At 39.2% G+C, this 10,421-nt stretch overlaps 2 protein-coding genes across 2 annotated transcripts; one reads left to right on the top strand and one right to left on the bottom strand.

The window, feature by feature from the left end:
- The first annotated feature begins 343 nt into the window (after window positions 1–343).
- LOC142366391 (uncharacterized) lies at window positions 344–2,849 on the top strand. The gene is made up of 3 exons (XM_075448261.1): window positions 344–1,068; window positions 1,285–1,340; window positions 1,638–2,849. Exons 1-3 carry the CDS (start codon window positions 556–558, stop codon window positions 1,738–1,740), a joined length of 672 nt encoding a protein of 223 aa, XP_075304376.1. The 5' UTR covers window positions 344–555; the 3' UTR covers window positions 1,741–2,849.
- On the bottom strand, window positions 2,599–8,608 carry LOC142366390 (kelch domain-containing protein 1). Its single transcript, XM_075448260.1, has 14 exons — window positions 8,477–8,608; window positions 8,051–8,167; window positions 7,050–7,120; window positions 6,781–6,898; window positions 6,433–6,545; window positions 5,943–6,030; window positions 5,598–5,681; window positions 5,401–5,481; window positions 5,249–5,307; window positions 5,007–5,116; window positions 4,854–4,926; window positions 4,665–4,749; window positions 3,447–3,499; window positions 2,599–3,115 (listed from the first exon to the last, which is right to left on the bottom strand). Exons 2-14 carry the CDS (start codon window positions 8,156–8,158, stop codon window positions 2,971–2,973), a joined length of 1,188 nt encoding a protein of 395 aa, XP_075304375.1. The 5' UTR covers window positions 8,159–8,167; window positions 8,477–8,608; the 3' UTR covers window positions 2,599–2,970.
- Window positions 8,609–10,421: the final 1,813 nt, after the last annotated feature.

The following is a 10,421-nucleotide window of genomic DNA, read 5'->3' as shown; positions in this document are numbered from 1 at the left end:
CCATTTAGCCTTTTCATGTTCATACTAAGCCCTTTTGTAATCTCTTTAGCCTATCCGTCACGGGAATGGCAGAATATTTAGAAGAAAAAAAAGGACTTTTTCATTTTTTTTCTTTAAAATAGGTTGGTTGACAAATGAGAAAAAAAAACATCCAGAGGCAAAGATTGTGAAGTAAAAGTGGAATTTATTTTTTGTACAAATATAATGGAAACTCAAAGGGTGTGTGTTCCATTCTATAAGAAGGCGGGGTTTTCTCCCTGGGGTCCTGGGCCAAACTGTGTTATGTAAGGGATACACAGTTTCTCCTACTGATGGGAGTTACTCGAAAGTTTAGACTGCGGGTCGTTCTGTGTACACGTGGGGACGTTTTCAGCGATGCGGAGAGAAACATTTTGACAACTGGCCGCAATAACTGCTTTTTAACTGCCTAACCCGATCGCAGACACTACCAAGGATCAAGACTTTGTTGATTAATATTCAATTCTGGAGGGTTTTGAACGCCTTGAGATGAACTTGGGAACAGGACTCTGCGTTTAAGCAGCCGGACGCACGGACATGGGCACTGGTGCAAGCAGAGGGAAGAAAGTCGCACCTGTGTGCGTCAGCGAGGTGAGCGTGACAAAAACAGGGTCCGATGTCGCTACACACAAGCAGGACAATTCAAGTCAGTTCAAGCCCCTCGAGACTCATACAATTGTACGCAACGCACGTAAGAGTGCGCAACGGGACTGCCACCGCGAGGGGCACGGCTCTCACTTCTCTGGGGAAGACGGTGATGTTGATGGAGAACTGGACATAGTTCTCGAAGATTATGAGGATCGTGAGAGAGCATCCGTTAAGAAAACTCCTCAAAAAAGATCTGTAATCAAATCCAAAAAGTACGGATTGTGTCACTTCAGCAGAGAGGACACCGAGGACGATGCCAGCTCTGCTCCTCCTCGTCGGGCGTCTGGAAGAGCCGAAGAGCCACGTGTCCCACACGGTGTGCCAAAGGATGTAAACAAGAGGAGCAATCATGCCTTCACGCGCTTGAAACAACACACACCGGCGTGCTCGAATCAGCACAACGTAAGCTATAGACCTACTAATGGATTGGATCAGTTCATCCGGTTGCTTTTTAACCATTTAATTATGTTAATTGAAGATTATATTTATAACTCTGAATAAGACTTTTTAAGTGTTATAGTCATGAACCAGCTCATTTTGAAATAACTGTTGGTCTGATTTATTGTTCAGTGAGGGGAAACAAATGACATCCTTTATTCACTCGTGTTTTTCTCGCAGAGCTGTTTGGCCAAAGGAACTTTGTTTGAAGCTGTTCCCACGTCAGAAGAACAACCGTAAGTAGACAACTCTCATAAATAAGTTATTTCCGAGCTCAGTGGAGTAAAAAAAGGAGCATGGCCATATCAAATTCTTCTTAAAGGGGTCGAAATCCTAGGCTATTGCCTGTGCGATCAGATTTAGAGAGCTGCTGGTAAGGTAGAAACAAACAAGTGAGACACACCAGTCTTATAACACACAAAAACATGAATAAGCCTCTAAACTAACATCAGTGCAAATTCAAATATGATGTGTTAGACTGCTTTTCTGTTTTAAAGCAGCGTTTGGTTAACATCTTTCTCCACTCTCCACAGGACTTGTGGCAGTTGCCAGAGCGCCTCTCTTACCATGTCAGCGATGCTATATGATGGATCAGAGGAAGAGCTGATGGACACAATTGAGAGAGAGTTTAGTTGACCTTAAGCTGAAAATACTGCAGCTAAAATACCCCTCCAGTCTTCATGGGACACAGTTTGCAGGGTGCATTTTGAAGGGGAAACAACAGGGCTCATTTGACAAAAATTCTTGCTTCCAGTTATCGCTGCATGGTCTGTATTTTCAGTTTGGTTTGCCCATATATAGATTCCTATTGGTTGGATTCAACAAGTCACTCCTGACCACTGCAATTACCCAAGTGTTGTTTAACAACACGGAGCAGTGTAACTGCTGCCATATAACACACAGTTGAACAGATGCCAGGAGGTTCTCCTTGTGTTAGCCTGGGGTGTTAACAGACAGAGGCCCCCTCGGTTTGTTATCTGCAACAGTAGGGTGTCATGTCATCCCATCATTCCTGCTAGGCTCCCACTGAGCAAGCCCCATTACATGCATTGTTCTAACATGTCTGTTAATAAGTAAATGAGAGACCCAAGATATTTTGGGCTGCTTAGACTCAACAGTTTAGCATATTTATGCAGTGGAGGTCCATTAAGTGTTTTTGGCAAGGCTTTATGTAAAACATAAACACATCTCCAGTACGGAACTGGACTAATAGTTGTCAGACGTGGCAACCGTGCAAAGGTATGAGACGGAAATGTTTAGTTAAGGTGTTCTTTCTTAGCTCAGTCTCTGCACTTTTCCATGCTTATAAAAAGGAATGTGGCTCCAGAGAGACATTCAGTCAGGCTACATTTGGTCCAGCTGCATTTCTGCTGACACCTTTCAGCCATTTTTAAACATGAAAAGGCTGCTGCCACTTAGTGGTGGGACAAAGGAGTTGTGTGAATGAAGTCAGAGTGGACATGTGAGCACTGCATGCGTCAAAAAAGATGCCGATTGGAAAGTAGAGGCAGATTCTTTCTATTTTTTATGCCACAAATTAAAAATATTCTGAGAACAATAAGCACATACGTGTGTTTAATTCTGCTATTACAACACTGCTTAATTCACTAGTTCCACAGTGGTCCTGTAATCAACACCAAGCAAAAACTTTTCAACAGCTTATTTAATCATCAAAGTCATCACAGAGACACGTGATGATTGCTTTGGCAGGCTGACTGTACAAAATAAAAGGTATGTTTGTAAAACAACCAAATAAAACGTCATAAAATATTCCATAAAATTTATATAAATTCTTAAAATTAAATGTTAAACCACCAAAGTAAAAAATACACGATAAAGCATTCTTATTGGCCCTTTAGATCTACTTTAACTAATATTTTGCTTTTTTGAGGGCCTGTAGAAAGATATTCTCCTCCGCAGTGCCTTCAGAAGTTTGGGAGGTAGAAGAGGAAGCTGATTTCTAAGCCTCTCTGAGTTTCTCGCATTCTTTGCAATGTAGTCCTCACAAATCCTGTTGGGAGAAAATAAAAAAATAAAAAATAGGTTCTGTCAGAACGCATCTCTGTTTTTGGGAGAGAAATTTCCATTTTAAGTTACTTGTCAAAGTTAAGAAGCTTTTGAACAGCAGATATTTTTACTTGTGACAGCAGAGGAAGCACAGAAGAAATGAATACCATTAATGACACACACATCACCGGAGCTTTACAAATGCTATGCAGCCATTACGGGTTTTCATTTCACCTGTGCTTGACAACTCTTGGTGTCAGCTGCATGAAATGACTCGTATTAGCTTTCTGCTGTGCTTTCAAATAAGAATCCTGTTTTGAGATCACTTCACCTACCTAAACAGAGGATACGGTTGCATCTGGAAAACAAGTGCTTCGTTGCAGTGACCCTGAAAAGAAAGGAGGGTCCAATCATAAGTAATCTGAGATCTGTTGAGGGCTTTGAATTATGCACAAGATTAAATGTTCACCATATAACATTTTCTTAAAAATAAAATAATTAAAAAAAAAGTTTTTAGTTGTAATAGGGGCTTCATATGTTAAACGTAGTGCAAATGATGGACAGGCGGTTATTTTGGGGGGAAAATTAAGGACACAAATATACTTTAAATTACTGGTACTTACTGGAAAAATTTGATTGAAAATAATGCTTTCAGGTGAAAGAGTAAATATTCTTATGTGTAGGGTTATTAAAGCTATGGTAGGTAATCCTAGAGAGCTAGCAAGAGAGCTAGCAAGATTCGAAAGTGTCCCCTCCTCTAAGCTCCACCCCCCCCTCCCCATTCCGTCAGTGCGTCATCCAAAGCCGGTAGAACCGCATGCGCACACGGAGCAGGGAGCCGACAGAGGGGGGCGTAGGCAGAAAGCAGAGGCATCTGATTGGTTTTTGTAGGCGCTCCAATCCGAGATCAGCGGGACGCTGATCTCGGATTGGTCAGCTTTTTCTCAGTCCTGCAGCTGCCACAGAGGTCTGATTATTTTCGTCCCTTTTTCTAAATACATCTTGTATAGATTTCTCTCAGGACAGACGGACCATTTCACCCAGTATTACAAAATGTGTTTCTGAACAGGATTACCAACCATGCCTTTAAGAGTTCAGTGCTATTTTGAACGTGAGGGTTTAACTTCCTACTTTTTCATCTGCCTCCCAATTTCTATCTGGCTCTCCCCAAATGTCCTCCTAAAAAGATCAACCTAGGTCATTTCTGTATAAAACACAATAAAGAATCTAACTTTTGTTGCAAAATAGTGGAAACTAGAGATAATTGAAAATTCTTCTAATCAAACATCCTTAATTCTTAATTTGACAGGAGAAAAACATTCTGCAACAAGTATTTAGTTGCAAATTGTCCTCAGGGTTTAATTTAAAATCCTAAATGAGATGCAGCTTAGAAACTTTGAGCAAAATTCAATTACTTTTCCAGAGGGCCAAACCTGAAAAATGGATAAGAAAGGTATTTGGAATAGAGCTTGAGGACCTTTCTAAGCCTGATGAACTCCATAGGTTTTTTACATGAGATATTTCTCATTTTCTGTAGTCCCTGGGATACTTACAGTGTCAACGAGGAGGATGTAGTCACAACTTCCCCCGAACACAATCACATCAGAGTCTTTGTTTGCGCATGCCGTGTGCCACAACCTTAAGGCAGGGGGGAAACCGTGTCATTCAAAATATGTTCACAACTTACTGTTTCACTTAAAAAATCTTGTTCAGAGTTATACATATAAAATATTAGCCGCCACCTTGGCTTATTCTTAAAGGGATGCTCAAACTCGCTCCATTTCTTTGTTTCAGTGTCAAACAACCAGCCATCACCTAATGAGAAAAATACATATTACTGAAAAGACCAAAAAGACTTCCGAATATAAAGATAAAAAGAGGGTACATTTTCTTACTCATTGGTTTGCAGTCTACACTGAGACCTCCAAACAGGAACATGGTGGTGTCTGACACTGCAGAGAGCGTATGCCATGACCTGCCCACGGGAGCGGTGGACGATGGGACTCTGGAAAGTATGTTTAGAATAACATCATTAACGACAAACCTAGCAATAACGTGACAACTCTTACTGTTATAGATCATTTTAAGCACACGTTTGGTCATACATATTATATGCTGACAGCATATGTTTACATACATTTCTGACCACATCCATGATTCAAGGTCTAGACAATGAAAGTCACTTGTCCTGGTTTCCTGCATTTAGAAAAGAGTACGAGTAACGTATGGCTGTCCTTGATCAACATATCAGTGCACACTGACACGGGAATGCCACAGCAGGCCTCTCACCATGACTCGGCCTCCACAAATGTATCCTCTGCATTGGAGTGTGGCGCTGGCGTGAGCTGCCCTCGGAGCTGGACCACGGCCCTGCATACAAAAACCGCCAAGTTGGAACACCGGATTTCTTTACCATCTGTCAAATATAACAGTATATCTCAGTATCAGCAATCGAAGTACAGTGTCAACGTTTCCCTCGCACTTACACGAGTTTCTGGTTCACTCCAACTGACTTGCATGGGGTCAAACACATGAACTTCATTGTTCCATCCCCAAAACATGTCCTCCACCTAACAACAACAAGAATACACACAGTTATGAAACTATTCTAATAACGAAGAAGCACTAAAATGCTTTTGGGAACAGACCCGGCAACTTCTTTGTTTTGCAACATAATCCTATCTAAATAAAAAAATTAAATAAAGTAACATAAGAAAAGATAACATACAAAAATATAATAATAGATAGATCTAATAGAAAATAGATAAACGTCTAAAAAAAAAATCTTTCGTGCCAAATCTGCATGGCTTGGTTTAAACAAAAAGCATTACCCATGATGTTTCATCTACAATGAAGCTTCTGTTCCTGATGTTAATATCCGTCAGCAGTTTGTGGCCATATCCTCCAAAGTAGATGAGCCTGGAGAGTATCAAACCGCAATCATCCTAATTAAGATCACGCCAGCAAAGATTATAGATTGATAAGAAGTGGACACAAACAGTTTGCTCTTATTTCCATTTGCCTAAATATTTAGGCACTCTTAAGAGTAAAAAGACGTAAATACTAATGGTCAGACAAACATCAGGAGGACTTCAATGTGTGGACGGCCTCTACTTTTCCTGTTTTAAAATACACCAAACATGAAAACAAAACTGAATCACACACAGAAAAGCTGTCCGATGACACTTTAACCGTTACCATGAAGTCAGTGTTGAATCCTCCAAATCGATTTGGTACCAACATGGGAGCATGAATCGTTGACAGGTAAGTCAAAACAAAGTACTGGACATATAACAAAACGAGTAATTTTATATTGCGTACCTTCCATTATAAACCCAGCAAGACAGTTTGTCTCGAGGTGAAGGAGCAGAGCCAAACTCTTGCATAATCTTTTTCCACATATATTTACCATCAGTCAGGTCAACACAGTACATCTGTTTAAAGTAAAAAAAAAAAATCTTGTCAACTTAAAGTGTTCAGCTGGTGATTTAACGATCCATTTATCATTATACGAAAAGTGAAAATGTTTTATGAAGAAGAAAATGAACCTAGCATGATTTTTGCAACTTGGTTAGTATATGCACACCATTCTATTTCTGTAACAATGAGTGTAAACAACCATAATCCCAATGGAACAAACAGTAGGACAGTAAGACAAGAAATTCCCACCTGATTGGTCTGTCCGTTGTCATCACAGCCTCCAAATATGTACATGTGGCCATTCAAGGAGCAGCCGCAGGTCCCAGACATAGAGGGTGGGACTTCCCCTGTCATGTGAAACACCTCCCTTAAGAAAATGAAGAAGAAGAAATGTGGATAAACGGCAGTCTCTTCTGTCGTAGCACACTTTTCACCAACAGATGTGACGGCAGACAGCTCAAGGAAAGAACTTGTCAATTCAAACCCAACAGGAATTTTCTACATTTGAGTTTTCTTACCATATACCAGTTTCTAGGTCATATACCCAGATTTCATCACTAGGAAGGAAAACTTCTTCCTCAGCGACTGACTGATAAGATTTAAAAAAAAGATAGAAAAAAGCCAATCACAAATACATAAACAGGCCTGGAGTAGTACATTCGGTGTAAACAATCAAAATGTAAACATATAAACAATATACATGATAATATATAGATGAATGGTTGAGTATTGCCATCCTCTGTGCCAGCTTCATTTTACAGGCTTGGCAGGAACCAGTTGTACGAATGAAAATGCTAATTACAAACCAATAAAATTCCTTTCACAAGTGTATTCAAATGGGTGTTTGGTCAATATCTGACGTATTACAAAAGCTATTTTACTGTTTTTTTACAGTGCACTACTGGAAGATGTAAGTTCTGTCAAATCGTAGCGTTTGACTATTAACATGGGAGGTTTCAGATAACACACACATGAAAAAAAATAAATAAAATGATATAAAACCGCATGTATAATTAGATTATTAGTGATGTATCACTACACTGACATGTAAGCAGCACTTAGCATATGTGCATGTGTTTAACAAAGGGTTTAGTTCAGCCACCTTATAGGGATAATCCTTCCATGATCATATCTAAGTGTACTGATGTAATCTAATATTCTGTTATGTAAAAAAAAAAAAATATGTGAAATAAATTAGTTTTACACATTTAACTAAATGTTTTTCTACTAAATGTTTTTGATATGGCATACAGTTCATTCATGCGTGTCTGTAAGTTGTTTTTTAGATGGTATATTTTTTTACACTACAAGTATTCTTCCCTTACCACATTTGAACCTGTCATTTTGATGGAAATGACGGCCGTAAAATGAGTCTGTTATGAAACATTACACTGACTGCAAGCCTAACAAGAAGTATGGTCAGGGGATAATAGTACATATTTCTGCCCTACTGTGCATGGCGCAGAGCTTTTCCCTTACATAACGCGTTTTGTAACATGTTTTGCAGCATTTTTCTCACCATGTAACCGCCCCACACATACAGCAGGTTATCCACCATCACAGCCGTGTGTCCGCTCCGCTCCCGGGCCACCAGCTCCGAGCGGTGCCTCTCAAACTCGGAATCCATCTCTGTCAGCTATAAATAGAAAGAGGGGACGCGCCTTTTGAACAGAAATGATGTAAATACACCTGGAAATGTTAGCTGAGGGTGTCATATGAGAGGCGGGCAGAGACTCGACACAAGGCAGAGGACTAAACCCTCAATGTATTTTTCATTAGTATGAGATCAAATGTCGTTCATCAAACGACAACCTGTACAAAAGTGGTTGTCTGTGCGTCCTTAGAGCTAACTGCACTTAATGCTCGAGGCAAATTAAATAGGCTAACTGAACTGAATCCACAACAACTAATAAAGGTTTAACGGAAAATATCTTTTTCAACATACCCGCAAACTACAGTAGACTTCCAATCGCCGTGTTTCTCTTCGTCATGCTGTCAAATGCCAAAGCTTTTGCTCCCTGATCGCATACACAGCAAGTTTCTCGTCTATCAGCTGTGTAAACACCACTAGAAAATAAAACCCAACTTCCGGTCCGCTTCTTTCACTATAAAACGCGCGTTCAACGATGGCTACTCTAAATAGTTAATCATTTAGAAATCAAAGACGTTTTGAAACACGTCGCCGTTTGAATAAAAAGCAAAAAATGAAACATCTTAACATTTGCTGTAAAATTATATGTTTAAATGCTTTTAATCTCACTTTAATTTTACATTTTATTAATCGATATTACCTTATAAGTCTTGACTGATACATAAAAACTGTGTTTAAAATGTACTACAGTGTCATTTAACTAGATTGGATGGGTTGATTATTTGGTTAATTACTTTAGTTAGCTACATAACTGGATAGGCCGGCTATCTTATAAATGTGTCAGGTGAGTAAAGGAAGAAAAATACCTTTTTGTCCATCTGATATGAGTCATGGATACCGTGTGTTTATTCATTATGTCCCTATGACTGAGTTCAAGGTGAATTATGCACCAGATACAGCCACTTGTGTTTGTGAGTTTCAATGAGATTTTGTTCCCACAATGTTCCTCTAATCACAACTGAGTACACGTTGAAATCTTTGACCACCCCTAACCCCTTCATTCCATAACAGTATTTCGTATCCAGAAATGGGGATTTTCTTTTCTACTGCCTTTTTGGGGCACATTCCCTCAGGAATAACTAACTTTCCTGACCTATGCCTTTACATTTACCCAGAATATATTCAATGAAAGAAAAAAAAGATGCGAGAAACAGGTGCTACATTTGAGCTTTTACTGAGAGAGGCCTTGTTGGTTACCTATATCTGCAGTGATAAGATGAATAAACCTTTTCAAACCTGATGGGCTTCTGCACCTCTTGTATTAACTCCGACTTATCTCTTAATTGAAAATTTTGCAGTCATTTGGTCATATCCTCCATCTTTACTTAAGCTGGAGGTGAAACTTTTAATGAGCCAACCACCGTGGCAGTTGATTTCTTAGTTCCTCGCCTGACATTTGATGCTATCTCTAACGGAGTGTGTATCAATAATCGAGATACAATACTGGTTTGAATATTGCAACAAGAAAATGCTTGAAATAGTTGTTTCTGTAATAGCTTGTTTAAAAGAGCAAATCAATAGCCTGTCAAAATATTGATTGTCATAAACATAACTTATCTTTCTTTATACATCCAGCATTTTAATTTGTCTAAAGGTGAAGGATCAAAACTAATGGCATTCTATCTTCTTCCAAGTGTACTTACTGTCTGTCAGGTCAAAATAACAGATCTCTTCAAAGTCAAACAAAGAGAACTCCTTTATTTAAACTTCTCTTGGCCTAAGCTGTGTCTTTTTGTCTTTATTTAGTTGTCTCTCTAGCATGACAAAAGCTCTAAAATATCACATTTGTAGATGACAGACTGTCTCCAAACATGTGTCCAAGCAGGAAGCATCCGCAGGACTCTTTCATGCAAGCTGGGACTTCATCTGTCACCTTGAACTGTTTTCTTCAGAGAAAGAAAAAAAGATTATCTACTAATGCCAATACAGCATTCAACAACACGTTTTCCAATCCTAAATACTTTGTAGAACCAAGAAAAGCTGTCTAGCTGCCTTATTTTTAGGCACCTGCGACAGTGTTCACATATACATCTTCATCTGCTTAAGAGATGCTGAAGACAGTGACAACCCAACATAGCTTTGTCAGGGAAGTTATATTTCAGCAGCAGTTCATGACTATATGTAGAAAAATGTGTTTCATGAGTATATGATTTCCTTAATACAGTTGTTCTCAATTTTTGTAGCTCTTTTTATTAAACAGACCTATTATTCAGTAAACCGCCATTGCATGAAACATCCA

Source organism: Odontesthes bonariensis, chromosome 17 (assembly GCF_027942865.1).
Source record: "Odontesthes bonariensis isolate fOdoBon6 chromosome 17, fOdoBon6.hap1, whole genome shotgun sequence".
NCBI lineage: Eukaryota > Metazoa > Chordata > Actinopteri > Atheriniformes > Atherinopsidae > Odontesthes > Odontesthes bonariensis.
This window is presented reverse-complemented; position numbering and strand designations above follow the sequence as displayed.